This window comes from Schistocerca piceifrons, chromosome 1, assembly GCF_021461385.2.
Source record: "Schistocerca piceifrons isolate TAMUIC-IGC-003096 chromosome 1, iqSchPice1.1, whole genome shotgun sequence".
Taxonomy (NCBI): Eukaryota; Metazoa; Arthropoda; class Insecta; order Orthoptera; family Acrididae; genus Schistocerca; species Schistocerca piceifrons.
In genome coordinates this window covers 489,936,766-489,954,379 of record NC_060138.1, presented here as the reverse complement: position 1 = coordinate 489,954,379, position 17,614 = coordinate 489,936,766, and the positions used below count along the sequence as shown (strand labels likewise).

The 17,614-nt window shown below is 40.2% G+C and overlaps 1 protein-coding gene across 3 annotated transcripts in view; it reads left to right on the top strand.

The window, feature by feature from the left end:
- LOC124795389 (intraflagellar transport protein 122 homolog) overlaps nt 1-17,614 on the top strand; it is a 242,550-nt gene that overhangs the window by 9,066 nt on the left and 215,870 nt on the right. For all 3 annotated transcript variants that reach the window (XM_047259406.1, XM_047259414.1, XM_047259422.1), the window contains one exon: nt 17,313-17,422. In XM_047259406.1, the coding sequence (XP_047115362.1) occupies nt 17,313-17,422 (110 nt within the window). The remainder of the gene's footprint in view (nt 1-17,312; nt 17,423-17,614) is intronic.

Genomic DNA, 17,614 nt, shown 5'->3' with positions numbered 1-17,614 from the left:
AGAGGCAATACCAATGCAATTTGATAAAATTGAAATTCAACCCACCTCTCCTACTGAAATTAGAAAAATAATAAGTTCACTCAGAATTAAATGCTTACATGGAATTGATGGCATTTCCAACAGAGTACTAAAAGCGTGTTTCCAACAGATAAGTAGGATTCTCAGCCACATACGTAAGAGCTCACTGAAACAGGACATTTTTACAGATAGACTGAATGTGGTATTGTTAAACCATTGCATAAAAAGGGGATAGGTCTGATGCTGACAACTACTGCCCAATCTTACTTCTGCCAGTTTTATCCAAAGTTCTTGAAAAAGTAATGTATTCAAGAGTAGCATTACATATTTGTCAAAATGATGTACTAACAAAATGTCTGGTTTTCAGAAAGGCTTTTTAACAGAAATTCTTTTACTGATCAGATATTAAATGTTTTGAATAACCGAACAACATCCATTGCAATATTCTGTGTTCTCTCACAAGCCATGGGACAGTGCACAAATAGTTTAATTCATATTTAACAGGAAGAATGCAGAAGGCTGAAATTAACAGTACAATTAGTCTGCAACAATCCTCTAACTAAGGAGGGATCAAGAATGGTGTCCCACAGGGTTCTAATATATATTAATGATTTGCCATTCTATATTCTTGAAGATGTAAAGCTAGTTCTTTTTGCTGATGAAATAAATAAAGTAATCACACCCAACAAAAAAATATCAGCTGAGGAAATTGTAAATAATGTCTTTCAGAAAATTATTAAGTGGTTCTCTACAAATGGACTTTCACTAAATTTTGAGAAAACACAGTATATACAACTCTGTACAGTAAATGGCATAACACTGTTGATAAATGTAGACTTTGAACAGAAGCCTGTTGCTAAGGCAGAATATTCAAAATTTCTGGGTGTGTCCTTTGAGGAGAAATAGAATTGGAAGGACCACATTGATGATCTGCTGAAACGGTTAGGTTCAACTACTTGTGCTGTTGTGGTTATTGCAATTTTGGTGATAAGCATATCAGTAAATTAGCCTACTATGCCTATTTTCATTCACTGCTTTCATATAACATCATATTTTGGAATAAGTCATCATTGAGAGAAATATATTCATTGAACAAAATTGTGTAATCAGAATAATAGCTGGAGCCCACCCAAGATCACCTTGACATTTATTTAAGGAACTTGGGGAATTCACAGTACCTTTGCAACACATATATTCATTTATGAAATTTGTCAGTAATAATCCATCCCAGTCCAGAAACAATAGCGAAGTGCATAGCTACAACGCTAGAAGAAAGGATGATCTTCATTATTCTAGGTTAAATCTGACTTTGGCACAGAAGGGGGTGAGTTATGCTGCCACAGAAATCATTGGTCATTTACCAAATAGCATTAAAAGTCAGACAGATAATCAACCTGTTATAACTTAAAGTTGAACAAATATATTTCAAGGAAGACGCAATACATGAAAGTCACAGATCAAGTAAACAGAGTAAGACGAGTGTACACTTTAACAGTCAAATCATAACTGAGTCCAAGTCTAGCGGCCGCTGGCCGGCTGGTCGCTTAGGTGGCGCTGCTGCTGCATGGCAGGCAGACAGTGCCGCATGTAGAGGACATGCGTAACTGCGCGGCGGCACTTTGAAAGATCGGCTAGTCACAACACTTTTCCCCCCTTTGAATGTTTTGCACAGGTCTTGATGGAGGTGGCCTGTAGATTGCTAACGTCCTGTGATGCACAAGGGCCGCAGGCAGCGATCATGTGTGCGATTTCAGAGTCAATGCCGGGCCACTACACATGACGGCGTGCCAGAGATTTTGTGCGAGAGACACCCCAGTGCCCTTGGTAAAGGATGTGCAAGACCGAAGCACGCAAAGATACAGGTACCACAACACGTGGCGAAGCATTTTCGATGGAAAGGAGGATAACACCATCCCAAGCCGTGAGGCGGTAACGCAAAGCGTAGTAGTTCCACAATGGATAAGAAGTCTTAGCAGATGGACGATCTGGCCAACCCTTCTGATTACAGCGTAAATCCCGGGAGAGGGTAGAGTCAGAACCCGTAGCAGCCGCCAGCCGGTCCCCGGTGTAGGGGAACCCTTCCACAACTCGCTGCTCGGCAACATCCAGGTGGAAACACAAAAGTTCGTCCCTATCGAATGCCAGATCAGGACCCATGGGAAGGCGAGACAGTGCATCAGCATTCGCATGTTGAGCCGTCGGCCGGAAATGAATCTTATAATTGAAACGAGACAAGTAAAGAGCCCAACACTGGAGGCGGTGTGCAGCCTTGTCGGGGAAGTGACGTTGATGGATGAAACAAGGAAACAAGTGGTTTGTGATCCGTAACAAGATGAAATTTGGATCCATAGAGAAAAACACCAAACTTGTTGTTGTTGTTGTGGTCTTCAGTCCTGAGACTGGTTTGATGCAGCCCTCCATGCTACTCTATCCTGTGCAAGCTTTTTCATCTCCCAGTACCTACTGCAACCTACATCCTTCTGAATCTGCTTAGTGTATTCATCTCTTGGTCTTCCTCTACGATTTTTACCCTCGACGCTGCCCTCCAATACTAAATTGGTGATCCCTTGATGCCTCAGAACATGTCCTACCAACCGATCCCTTCTTCTGGTCAAGTTGTGCCACAAACTTCTCTTCTCCCCAATCCTATTCAATACTTCCTCATTAGTTATGTGATCTACCCATCTAATCTTCAGCATTCTTCTGTAGCACCACATTTCGAAAGCTTCTATTCTCTTCTGGTCCAAACTAGTTATCGTCCACGTTTCACTTCCATACAGGGCTACACTCCATACAAATACTTTCAGAAACGACTTCCTGACACTTAAATCAATACTGGATGTTAATAAATTTCTCTTCTTCAGAAACGCTTTCCTTGCCATTGCCAGCCTACATTTTATATCCTCTCTACTTCGACCATCATCAGTTATTTTGCTCCCCAAATAGCAAAACTCCTTTACTACTTTAAGTGCCTCATTTCCTAATCTAATTCCCTCAGCATCACCCGACTTAATTAGACTACATTCCATTATCCTTGTTTTGCTTTTGTTGATGTTCATCTTATATCCTCCTTTCAAGACACTGTCCATTCCATTCAACTGCTCTTCCAAGTCCTTTGCTGTCTCTGACAGAATTACAATGTCATCGGCGAACCTCAAAGTTTTTATTTCTTCTCCATGAATTTTAATACCTACTCCGAATTTTTCTTTTGTTTCCTTTACTGCTTGCTCAATATACAGATTGAACAACATCGGGGAGAGGCTACAACCCTGTCTTACTCCCTTCCCAACCACTGCTTCCCTTTCATGTCCCTCGACTCTTATAACTGCCATCTGGTTTCTGTACAAATTGTAAATAGCCTTTCGCTTCCTGTATTTTACCCCTGCCACCTTTGGAATTTGAAAGAGAGTATTCCAGTCAACATTGTCAAAAGCTTTCTCTAAGTCTACAAATGCTAGAAATGTAGGTTTGCCTTTCCTTAATCTTTCTTCTAAGATAAGTCGTAGGGTCAGTATTGCCTCACGTGTTCCAGTGTTTCTACGGAATCCAAACTGATCTTCCCCGAGGTTGGCTTCTACTAGTTTTTCCATTCGTCTGTAAAGAATTCGTGTTAGTATTTTGCAGCTGTGACTTATTAAGCTGATAGTTCGGTAATTTTCACATCTGTCAACACCTGCTTTCTTTGGGATTGGAATTATTATATTCTTCTTGAAGTCTGAGGGTATTTCGCCTGTTTCATACATCTTGCTCACCAGATGGTAGAGTTTTGTCAGGACTGGCTCTCCCACGGCCGTCAGTAGTTCCAATGGAATATTGTCTACTCCGGGGGCCTTGTTTCGACTCAGGTCTTTCAGTGCTCTGTCAAACTCTTCACGCAGTATCATATCTCCCATTTCATCTTCATCTACATCCTCTTCCATTTCCATAATATTGCCCTCAAGTACATCGCCCTTATATAGACCCTGTATATACTCCTTCCACCTTTCTGCTTTCCCTTCTTTGCTTAGAACTGGGTTTCCATCTGAGCTCTTGATGTTCATACAAGTCGTTCTCTTATCTCCAAAGGTCTCTTTAATTTTCCTGTAGGCGGTATCTATCTTACCCCTAGTGAGGTAGGCCTCTACATCCTTACATTTGTCCTCTAGCCATCCCTGCTTAGCCATTTTGCACTTCCTGTCGATCTCATTTTTGAGACGTTTGTATTCCTTTTTGCCTGTTTCACTTACTGCATTTTTATATTTTCTCCTTTCATCAATTAAATTCAATATTTCTTCTGTTACCCAAGGATTTCTACTAGCCCTTGTCTTTTTACCTACTTGATCCTCTGCTGCCTTCACTACTTCATCCCTCAAAGCTACCCATTCTTCTTCTACTGTATTTATTTCCCCCATTCCTGTCAATTGCTCCCTTATGCTCTCCCTGAATCTCTGTACAACCTCTGGTTCTTTTAGTTTATCCAGGTCCCATCTCCTTAAATTCCCACCTTTTTGCAGTTTCTTCAGTTTTAATCTACAGGTCATAACCAATAGATTGTGGTCAGAGTCCACATCTGCCCCTGAAAATGTCTTACAATTTAAAACCTGGTTCCTAAATCTCTGTCTTACCATTATATAATCTATCTGATACCTTTTAGTATCTCCAGGGTTCTTCCATGTATACAACCTTCTTTCATGGTTCTTAAACCAAGTGTTAGTTATGATTATGTTGTGCTCTGTGCAAAATTCGACCAGGCGGCTTCCTCTTTCATTTCTGTCCCCCAATCCATATTCACCTACTATGTTTCCTTCTCTCCCTTTTCCTACACTCGAATTCCAGTCACCCATGACTATTAAATTTTCGTTTCCCTTCACTACCTGAATAATTTCTTTTATCTCATCATACATTTCATCAATTTCTTCATCATCTGCAGAGCTAGTTGGCATATAAACTTGTACTACTGTAGTAGGCGTGGGCTTCGTATCTATCTTGGCCACAATAATGCGTTCACTATGCTGTTTGTAGTAGCTTACCCGCATTCCTATTTTCCTATTCATTATTAAACCTACTCCTGCATTACCCCTATTTGATTTTGTGTTTATAACCCTGTAGTCACCTGACCAGAAGTCTTGTTCCTCCTGCCACCGAACTTCACTAATTCCCACTATATCTAACTTCAACCTATCCATTTCCCTTTTTAAATTTTCTAACCTACCTGCCCGATTAAGGGATCTGACATTCCACGCTCCGATCCGTAGAACGCCAGTTTTCTTTCTCCTGATAGCGACATCCTCTTGAGTAGTCACCGCCCGGAGATCCGAATGGGGGACTATTTTACCTCCGGAATATTTTACCCAAGAGGACGCCATCATCATGTAATCATACAGTAAAGCTGCATGCCCTCGGGAAAAATTACGGCTGTAGTTTCCCCTTGCTTTCAGCCGTTCGCAGTACCTGCACAGCAATGCCGTTTTGGTTATTGTTACAAGGCCAGATCAGTCAATCATCCAGACTGTTGCCCTTGCAACTACTGAAAAGGCTGCTGCCCCTCTTCAGGAACCACACGTTTGTCTGGCCTCTCAACAGATACCCCTCCGTTGTGGTTGCACCTACGGTACGGCTATCTGTATCGCTGAGGCACGCAAGCCTCCCCACCAACGGCAAGGTCCATGGTTCATGGGGGGGGGACACCAAACTTATGAAGAGCATAAATAATGGCCAAAGCTTCTTTTTCAATTTGAGAATACTTTTGTCGGGCATCCGTGAGCATTTTGGAGACATAAGCAATGGGTTGTTCAGAGCCGTTAGAAAAACAGTGCACAAGGACTGAACCGACCCCATATTGAGAGACATCTGTGACAAGAACAAGATGTTGGCCAGGTCGATAAGTAGCCAGGCACGGGGCCTGTTTCAGCATAGTCTTCAATTCCTGAAAAGCTACATCGCATGACGCGGACCAGATTTTATGCAACAGGCGATGCAACGGCTGAACCACCGAAGCAGCAGGCGGTAAAAACTTGTGATAGTATGCTATTTTCCCCAAGAAGGCCTGCAGTTCCTTAACAGATGTAGGGCGAGGAAGGGCATTGATCGCAGCGACAGTTTGCTGAAGTGGACGGATACCATCCCAAGAGAGTTGAAACCCCAAGTACCTGATAGATGCCTGAAAAAATTTTGATTTCTGAAGATTACACTTAAGACCGGCAGTCTGTAAGACGTGAAAAAGTGTGCAGAGATTTTGATGATGTTCGTCAGTGGTGGAGCCAGTGACAACAATGTCGTCCTGGTAATTTATACACCAAGGGGCAGTGAGCAATAATTGTTCCAAGAATAGCTGAAAGAGAGTAGGGGCGCTGGCAACCCCGAATGGCAATCGTTGGTATTGATGGAGGCCGAAAGGCGTGTTAAGGACCAGAAACTGCGGGAAGCAGCGTCGAGAGGAAGTTGATGATAAGCTTCTGACAGGTCAAGTTTAGAAAAATACTGGCCTCCAGCAAGTTTAGTGAACAATTCTTCAGGTCGAGGCATAGGGTAAGTGTCGATAAGGCATTGAGCATTTACAGTGGCTATGAAATCGCCACAGAGACGAATATCACCATTTGGCTTAGCAACGACAATGACAGGAAAGGACCACTCACTGGAAGTGACAGGAAGCAAGACCCCTGAAGCAGTTAGACGATCCAGCTCCCGTTTGACCTGGTCATGAAGGGCCACAGGAATGCGCCGAGCCCGAAAAAACTTAGGCCGAGCAGTGGGTCTGAGCGTGATATGAGCTTAAAAGTCGTTTGCACGGCCTATCGCAGGAGAAAAAAGGGACGAAAATGTCGTTGACAAGGAATCCAATTGAGCATAAGGAATAGCATCAGAGACAATATTGAGAGAGTCGTCTATGGAGAACCCAAAAACGCGAAAGGCATCGAAACCAAAAAGATTCTCCGCGTTACTATGGTCGACCACAAATATGGGAACAGTGCGAACGACAGATTTGTAAGATACCTCAGCATCAAATTGTCCCAAGAGGGAAATCTTCTGTTTATTGTAAGTCCGTAATTGCCTAGTGACAGGTGACAGGATTGGAGAACCCAACTGAAGATACATCTGAGAATTGATGATAGTGGTAGCAGAACCAGTATGCACCTGCATGCGAACATGTCGACCAAGTATTTGGACAGTGAGGAATAACTTCCCTGAAATGGAAGAAGTACAATTGACAGACAACACAGAATCAGAATCAGTGTCATTTTCATGAACATCATGTACATGGTCGGATTTGCAAACGGATGACACATGACCCTTTTTTTTGCATTTGTGACACATGGCCCAACGTTGTGGACAATCTTCGGTGAATGCTTCGAAAAACACCGTGGACATGAAGGAAGTTGCCGTGTGTTTTGCTGCAGTTTCTTAGAGGTTTGTTTACGGTTAGGCCAAGGCTGCGCTTGGGAGCATACTGCTGCCACGTCGGCTGGCAGGGACACGCCACACACTTCGTCACCATCGCACTGAGGTTATATTTCCCTGACATCGCCCCATGCCTCTATTTGCGCTCCAGCGGCGCGAGAAATTTCAAAAGACTGAGCGATGGATAGGACTTCATCTAGAGTCGGATTTGCCAACTTTAAGGGCACATTGCCTAACTTCTTTGTCGAGCACCGATCAGATAATACCATCCCGTACCATGGAATCAGCGTAGGATTCTTTGTGAACTTCAGTAACAAACTGACACTTTCTACTGAGGCCGTGAAGTTCACCAGCCCAAGCGCGATAGGATTGATTCGGTTGTTTTTGACAACGATAAAAGGCAACATGAGAGGCTACCACATGTGTTTGCTTTTGAAAATAGACGGACAGCAGTGAGCACATTTGAGCGAAGGACAAAGACGCAGGATCTTTCAAAGGAGCCAATTGCGACAACAACCGATACATTTGAGGTGAAATCCATGAAAGGAACAGAGACTTACATGTTTGTTCTTCTGCGACGTGAAATGGCAAGAAGTGCTGTCGAAGACGTTTTTCGTAATCAGACCAGTCTTCCGCTGTCTCGTCATAAGGAGGAAATGTAGGTAGAGACAACGATGAGAGATGCCCCGCATTTGATGCCACGGCGAAATCACGAATTGAATTTGTGAGAAGCGTTTGCTGTTCTATGAGACCTTGAAATAGTTGCTCTAAAGTAGCCATGGAAACATGTGGGTCAACGATGGAAAAGAAAAATCACTACCTCGTCGCCAATTGTTATAACTTCAAGTTGGACAAATATCTTTCAAGGAAGACGCAATACATCAAAGTCACAGATCAAGTAAACAGAGTAAGACGTATGTACACTTTAACAGTCAAATCATAACTGAGTTCAAGTCTGGCGGCCGCTGGCTGGCTGGCCGCTTAGGTGGCGCTGCTGCTGCATGGCTGGCAGACAGTGCCGCATGTAGAGGACCCGCGTAACTGCGCAGCGGCGCTTTGAAAGATCGGCGAGTCACAACACAACCAACATTTAAAAACAAATTAAAAGAATTTCTGAATGACAGCTCCTTCTACTCAAAAGATAGAAAGTAGTAAGTATAAAATTAATTAATTCATTAATTAAAAAATTAATTATATTGTGTAAAGAAAACTTACGTTAAAATGAAATTCTCCATATCATTACAAAATGTCATGTTCATGACCTATGGAACAAATGTTAATGTAATGTAACTGGAGGTACAGCATTCATGTACTATCAACTTATATGACCTGTAAGAGCTGGAGCTTTAATATCAGTGAAAAGCCGTGGAGAGATGACATCTAAATTTTAAATGTAATAATGCTGAAAGTATAGCAATTCCTTTTTCATGTGGGAATTGAAGAATGTTCTATCACAGTTTAATAATACATCAACAGCGTGGGGCAGTGTGTAGTATCGTTTGTTGCAAAATTTAAGTACAGCAGGGGAGAAAACCATCTTCGTACTTTTCAGTAAATTTTAATGATATGGAATGTACTCACACTTTTAATGGGAGCCCATTGTAATGTTCATATTAAAGGCTAACAGAGACCTTACTTCTTAAATGGTAAGGAGTCAAGAAGTCACATCTTGACTAAATGGCAGTGCCACTGTGGACTCTTGAACTCAGAAAGCTCATCAGTTGCTTCCAGTGTGGTTTCAAGAGGAATCAGTATACGGAGATCATCAGCTGCTTCCAGTGTGGATTCAAGAGTTATCATGACAAGTATGTACTTAGAAACCGGATCATACTGGGGAGGTCTTATACAATAGCCTTCCCTAAGCAGGCATTACTTGATTGGAGTTTTCTTTAATCCAGGAAAAGCTGAGAACAGAACTTGAAGGCACAACAGTCTATATCCATTGCAGGACTGGAAATTACATGAACACCTGTGCCTCTCATAGAACAGTCCTTCTTGACTCCACACTACTTTTGGTAGTGAGTAGGTGTAATGTCTTCAGAATGGTTTGCTTTGGAGAAGAATATTACTCAAGACAGTGTTTTAGGTGTAACTTTATTTATCACATGAATCAGTAGTGTGTCTTCCCTGCTAAAAAAACAGATCTAAAATCTTAAAACAAAAACAAGTAAGAAGATTGAGAACTGAGGCTGGCTTTCCACAGATCATATAGTTATTCAGTGACAGTGCTTGGTCTATTTAAGGCAAGCAGTTGTTGATCATTAGACAATGAATGTACGAGTAATGAAAAATTATTTACTGCACAAAGTACTGATAGTAGCCCACTCATTTTATACTGTTTCATCATTTTATATTTACATGTGTGTTCTCACCTTTGTGTACACTGTACCATATTATCATTATTATCTTTCCTTTCTCAGACGTTATGTCTGGTTAAAAATGGAAAGTGACGCCGACCTTGATCAAGTGTGACTTCCTTTTAACTGTGCAGTATATGTTACATTGCATTTAAGAACTTTCGCGTAATTGAACATGCATCAATAATTACAGATTTCTGTAGTTGTATATATATGTTTGGATGTAGCTGTATTGCATTGATGTACTGGTGGATATTGTGTGGTATGACTCCTGTAGTTGATAGTATAATTGGTACAATGTCAACTTTATCCTGATGCCACATGTCCTTGACTTCCTCAGCCAGTTGGATGTATTTTTCAATTTTTTCTCCTGTTTTCTTCTGTATATTTGTTGTATTGGGTATGGATATTTCGATTAGGTGTGTTTATTATTATTATCCTCCCCTCATGAACCATGGACCTTGCCATTGGTGGGGAGGCTTGCGTGCCTCAACGATACAGATAGCCGTACCGTAGGTGCAACCACAACGGAGGGGTATCTGTTGAGAGGCCAGACAAACGTGTGGTTACTGAAGAGGGGCAGCAGCCTTTTCAGTAGTTGCAGGGGCAACAGTCTGGATGATTGACTGATCTGGCCTTGTAACACAAACCAAAATGGCCTTGCTGTTCTGGTACTGCGAAAGGCTGAAAGCAAGGGGAAACTACAGCCGTAATTTTTCCCGAGGGCATGCAGCTTTACTGTATGATTAAATGATGATGGCGTCCTCTTGGGTAAAATATTCCGGAGGTAAAATAGTCCCCCATTCGGATTTCCGGGCGGGGACTACTCAAGAGGATGTCGTTATCAGGAGAAAGAAAACTGGCGTTCTACGGATCGGAGCGTGGAATGTAAGATCCCTTAATCGGGCAGGTAGGTTAGAAAATTTAAAAAGGGAAATGGATAGGTTAAAGTTAGATATAGTGGGAATTAGTGAAGTTCGGTGGCAGGAGGAACAAGACTTTTGGTCAGGTGAATACAGGGTTATAAATACAAAAGCAAATATGGGTAATGCAGGTGTAGGTTTAATAATGAATAAAAAAATAGGAGTGCGGGTAAGCTACTACAAACAGCATAGTGAACGCATTATTGTGGCCAAGATAGACACACAGCCCACGCCTACTACAGTAGTACAAGTTTATATGCCAACTAGCTCTGCAGATGATGAAGAAATTGATGAAATGTATGATGAGATAAAAGAAATTATTCAGGTAGTGAAGGGAAACGAAAATTTAATAGTCATGGGTGACTGGAATTCGTCAGTAGGAAAAGGGAGAGAGGAAACATAGTAGGTGAATATGGTTTGGGGCTAAGAAATGAAAGAGGAAGCCGTCTGGTAGAATTTTGCGCAGAGCATAACTTAATCATAGCTAGCACTTGGTTCAAGAATCATGAAAGAAGGTTGTATACATGGAAGAACCCTGGAGATACTAAACGGTATCAGATGGATTATATAATGATAAGACACAGATTTAGGAACCAGGTTTTAAATTGTAAGACATTTCCGGGGGCAGATGTGGACTCTGACCACAATCTATTGGTTATGAACTGTAGATTAAAACTGAAGAAACTGCAAAAAGGTGGGAATTTAAGGAGATGGGACCTGGATAAACTGAAAGAACCAGAGGTTGTACAGAGTTTCAGGGAGAGCATAAGGGAACAATTGACAGGAATGGGGGAAAGAAATACAGTAGAAGAAGAATGGGTAGCATTGAGGGATGAAATAGTGAAGGCAGCAGAGGATCAAATAGGTAAAAAGACGAGGGCTAGTAGAAACCCTTGGGTAACAGAAGAAATATTGAATTTAATTGATGAAAGGAGAAAATATAAAAATGCAGTAAATGAAGCAGGCAAAAAGGAATACAAACGTCTCAAAAATGAGATCGACAGGAAGTGCAAAATGGCTAAGCAGGGATGGCTAGAGGACAAATGTAAGGATGTAGAGGCTTATCTCACTAGGGGTAAAATAGATACTGCTTACAGGAAAATTAAAGAGACCTTTGGAGAACGGAGAACCACTTGCATGAATATCAAGAGCTTTGATGGAAACCCAGTTCTAAGCAAAGCAGGGAAAACAGAAAGGTGGAAGGAGTATATAGAGGGTCTATACAAGGGCGACGTACTTGAGGACAATATTATGGAAATGGAAGAGGATGTAGATGAAGATGAAATGGGAGATATGATACTGCGTAAAGAGTTTGACAGAGCACTGAAAGACCTGAGTCGAAACAAGGCCCCCGGAGTAGACAACATTCCATTAGAACTATTGTCAGCCTTGGGAGAGCCAGTCCTGACAAAACTCTACCATCTGGTGAGCAAGATGTATGAGACAGGCGAAATACCCTCAGACTTCAAGAAGAATATAATAATTCCAATCCCAAAGAAAGCAGGTGTTGACAGATGTGAAAATTACTGGACAATCAGTTTAATAAGTCACAGCTGCAAAATACTAACTCGAATTCTTTACAGACGAATGGAAAAACTGGTAGAAGCTGACCTCGGGGAAGAATGTTGGAACACGTGAGGCAATACTGACCCTACGACGTATCTTAGAAGATAGATTAAGGAAAGGCAAACCTACATTTCTAGCATTTGTAGACTTAGAGAAAGCTTTTGACAATGTTAACTGGAATACTCTCTTTCAAATTCTGAAGGTGGCAGGGGTAAAATACAGGGATCGAAAGGCTATTTACAATTTGTACAGAAATCAGATGGCAGTTATAAAGAGTCGAGGTGCATGAAAGGGAAGCAGTGGTTGGGAAGGAAGTGAGACAGGGTTGTAGCCTATCCCCAATGTTATTCAATCTGTATATTGAGCAAGCAATAAAGGAAACAAAAGAAAAGTTTGGAGTAGGTATTAAAATCCATGGAGAAGAAATAAAAACTTTGAGATTCGCCGATGACATTGTAATTCTGTCAGACAGCAAAGGACTTCGAAGAGCAGCTGAATGGAATGGACAGTGTCTTGAAAGGAGGGTATAAGATGAACATCAACAAAAGCAAAACGAGGGTAATGGAATGTAGTCGAATTAAGTCGGGCGATGCTGAGGGAATTAGATTAGGAAATGAGACACTTAAAGTAGTAAAGGAGTTTTGCTATTTGGGGAGCAAAATAACTGACGATGGTCGAAGTAGAGAGGATATAAAATGTAGACTGGCAATGGCAAGGAAAGCGTTTCTGAAGAAGAAAAATTTGTTAACATCGTGTATAGATTTAAATGTCAGGAAGTCGTTTCTGAAAGTATTTGTATGGAGTGTAGCCCTGTATGGAAGTGAAACGTGGACGATAACTAGTTTGGACCAGAAGAGAATAGAAGCTTTCGAAATGTGGTGCCACAAAAGAATGCTGAAGATTAGATGGGGAGGTCACATAACTAATGAGGAGGTATTGAATAGAATTGGGGAGAAGAGGAGCTTGTGGCACAACTTGACTAGAAGAAGGGATCGGTTGGTAGGACATGTTCTTAGACATCAAGGGATCACCAATTTAGTATTGGAGGGCAGCGTCGAGGGTAAAAATTGTAGAGGGAGACCAAGAGATGAATACACTAAGCAGATTCAGAAGGATGTAGGCTGCAGTAGGTACTGGGAGATGAAGAAGCTTGCATAGGATAGAGTAGCATGGAGAGCTGCATCAAACAGTCTCAGGACTGAAGACCACAACAACAACAACATTATTATTATTATTTCTATTTTTCTCAGACCTGAGGTCTGGTTAAAAATGGAGAGTGACGCGGACCTTCATCAAGCGTGACTTCCTTTTAACTGTATGATATATGTCACATTGTATTTAGGAAAGTTCGGGTTATTGAACACTTATAAATAATTCTGTAGTTGTATATATATGTAGCTGTATTGCATTTATGTACTGGTGGATATTGTGTGGTATGACTCCTGTAGTTGATAGAATAATCGGTATAACGTCAACTTTATCCTGATGCCACATGTCCTTGACTTCCTCAGCCAGTAGGATGTATTTTTCAATTTTTTCTCCTGTTTTCTTCTGTATATTTGTTGTATTGGGTATGGATATTTCGATTAGTTGTGTTAATTTCTTCTTTTTATTGGTGAGTATGATGTTAGGTTTGTTATGTGGTGTTGTTTTATCTGTTATAATGGTTCTGTTCCAGTATAAATTGTATTCATCATTCTCCAGTACATTTGGTGGTGCATACTTGTATGTGGGAACGTGTTGTTTTATTACTTTATGTTTTATGGCAAGTTGTTGATGTATTATTTTTGCTACATTGTCATGTCTTCTGGGGTATTCTGTATTTGCTAGTATTGTACATCCACTTGTGATGTGATCTACTGTTTCTATTTGTTGTTTGCAAAGTCTGCATTTATCTGTTGTGGTATTGGGATCTTTAATAATATGCTTGCTGTAATATCTGGTGTTTATTGTTTGATCCTGTATTGCAATCATGAATCCTTCGGTCTCACTGCATATATTGCCTTTTCTTAGCCATGTGTTGGATACGTCTTGATCGATGTGTGGCTGTGTTAGATGATATGGGTGCTTGCCATGTAGTGTTTTCTTTTTCCAATTTACTTTCTTCGTATCTGTTGATGTTATGTGATGTAAAGGGTTGTAGAAGTGGTTATGAAATTGCAGTGGTGTAGCCGATGTATTTATATGACTGATTGCTGTGTGTATTTTGCTAGTTTCTGCTCGTTCTAGAAAGAATTTTTTTAAATTGTCTACCTGTCCATAATGTAGGTTTTTTATATCGATAAATCCCCTTCCTCCTTCCTTTCTGCTTAATGTGAATCTTTCTGTTGCTGAATGTATGTGATGTATTCTATATTTGTGGCATTGTGATCGTGTAAGTGTATTGAGTGCTTCTAGGTCTGTGTTACTCCATTTCACTACTCCAAATGAGTAGGTAAATATTGGTATAGCATAAGTATTTATAGCTTTTGTCTTGTTTCTTGCTGTCAATTCTGTTTTCAGTATTTTTGTTAGCCTTTGTCTATATTTTTCTTTTAGTTCTTCTTTAATATTTGTATTATCTATTCCTATTTTTTGTCTGTATCCTAGATATTTATAGGCATCTGTTTTTTCCATCGCTTCTGTGGAGTCACTGTGGTTATTCAATATGTAATCTTCTTGTTTAGTGTGTTTTCCCTTGACTATGCTATTTTTCTTACATTTGTCTGTTCCAAAAGCCATATTTACATCATTGCTGAATACTTCTGTTAACTTTAGTAATTGGTTGAGTTGTTGATTGGTTACTGCCAGTAGTTTTAGATCATCCATGTATAGCAAATGTGTGATTTTGTGTGGGTATGTTCCAGTAATATTATATCCATAATTTGTATTATTTAGCATGTTGGATAGTGGGTTCAGAGCAAGACAGAACCAGAAAGGACTTAATGAGTCTCCTTGGTATATTCCAAGCTTAATCTGTATTGGCTGTGATGTGATATTATCTGAATTTGTTTGGATATTAAGTGTGGTTTTCCAGTTTTTCATTACTATGTTTAGGAACTGTATCGATTTAGAATCTACTTTGTATATTTCCAATATCTGTAGTAACCATGAGTGGGGTACACTATCAAAAGCTTTGTATGCGTAGTGTAGCGACCTTTGTTTAGTTTTAGCTTGATATGTCACCTCTGCATCTATTATCAGTTGCTCTTTACACCCTCGTGCTCCTTTGCAGCAGCCTTTTTGTTCTTCATTTATAATTTTGTTCTGTGTTGTATGTGTCATTAATTTCTGTATAATGACTGAAGTTAATATTTTGTAGATTGTTGGTAGGCATGTTATGGGGCGATATTTAGTTGGGTTTGCTGTGTCCGCTTGATCTTTAGGTTTCAGATAAGTTATTCCATGTGTAAGTGTATCAGGGAATGTGTATGGGTCTGCAATGTAACTGTTAAATAATTTAGTTAGATGTGAATGTGTTGAGGTGAACTTCTTTAGCCAGAAATTTGCTATTTTATCATTTCCAGGGGCTTTCCAATTGTGTGTAGAATTAATTGCTCGGATGACTTCATGTTGCAAAATTATCACTTCAGGCATTTGTGATATCATCTTGTATGAGTCTGTTTCTGCTTGTATCCACCGTGCATGCCTGTTATGTTGTACCGGGTTTGACCATATGTTGCTCCAGAAGTGTTCCATGTCTGTTATGTTTGGTGGATTGTCTATTTTAATGTGTGTGTTATCTATTGTTTGGTAAAATCTCTTTTGGTTTGTGTTGCATGTTTGGTTTTGTTTCCTTCTATTTTCACTTTTTTTGTACCTTCTAAGTCGTTTGGCCAATGCTTGTAATTTCTGCTTCTTTTCATCTAATTACTCTATTGCTTCTTGTTGTGAGATTTTACGTAACCTTTTTCGTTTTTTGTCTGATATTTCATTTCTTATAAATTGTGTTAGCTGTCCGATGTCTTTTCTCAGTTTTTCTATTCTGATCTGTAGCCTGTGTTGCCATGCTGGTTTTGTGGGTTTCTCCTGTGTGTTGGTTGGTTGTGATCTCTGCCTAGTGTGTATATTTAGTGTAGTGAGTGCTCCTACATAAACCAGTAGTTGTAACTCTTCCATAGTTGTATTTTCATTTATTTTGTTGTGTATGATTGTGTTGATAGTTGTTATTGTTGTTTCGACTTGTGGGTTATTTGGTGGTCTATGCAAGAATGGTCTAATGTCTGTATTTGTGTCTTTGTATTCTATATATGTCAGCTGAAATTTCTCTTCTATATCTAACATGTGTGTCACTTCGTGTTCTATTTGTGCTTGTTCTGGTGGCTGTCTTAAGATTTCGTTTTCCTCTGATTGTTTAATTGACGCGTTTTGTTCTTTGTTTGTTTTCTCTGGGATGTTTGAGTCCATTACTGTATTTTCTTCTTCTAATTGCAGATAATTTTGTTCCAGTATTTGTTGTACTTGTTGTTTGATGTTTTCTAATTCTGACTGGGGGTATCCTGTTATTTTTTATTATTACACGGATCTGATCAGCTAGTCGTTGTTCTGTTAAAAATTTTAATTCCGGGTATCTGGTAATAAATGTTGTGTATACTTGTGATCTGTATCCAGTTGTGTTGGTTCCTAGGTTTGTTGCTTGGTAATAACAGAACATGAGCTGTCGATTAACTTCATCTGACCATCTCATCCTCTGTCTTTGTTTTCCTTCTAGAGTGGTTGCAGGAAGCATATCCTGCAAAACACCTCTATTTGGATTTAAATCATTTTCCAGTTGGCTAGCAGTGTCGTTACCATTGTGGGCGGGCATGGGGTTCAAGCGTCGTCCCCGACCATGACGGCACTTGTCCGAGGCTTCTTTAGCTCTGTCCTGAACCAAGTAATCACACTAAAAGGGGGTTAGCCCTATTAGTGGTTTGTTCTTTTCGTCGCCTTTTACGACTGGCAGAACATACTGGAGGCCTATTCTTTTCCCGGGCCTCCACGGGGTTTATTATTATTATTATTATTATTATTATTACTGTTGTTGTTTCTGCAAATTCTGTTTGTTTAATTTTGCTGATACTTGTTATTTTTTTTTTCTTTTTGTCTGTAGTATATATGACCTCTGCTTCAACCCAGATGGATCACAATTGGTTGTTGCTGCTGGCCAGAGAGTTCTTGTGTATGATACTAGTGATGGTTCTCTGATACAGCCTCTGAAAGGTATTTTCTGTATAATTGTATATTATGGACACACACACACACACACATATATATATATATACATATATCTAAAAAGAAAGATGATGAAACTTACCAAACAAAAGCGCTGGCAGGTCGATAGACACACAAACAAACACAAACATACACACAAAATTCTAGCTTTCGCAACCAATGGTTGCCTCGTCAGGAAAG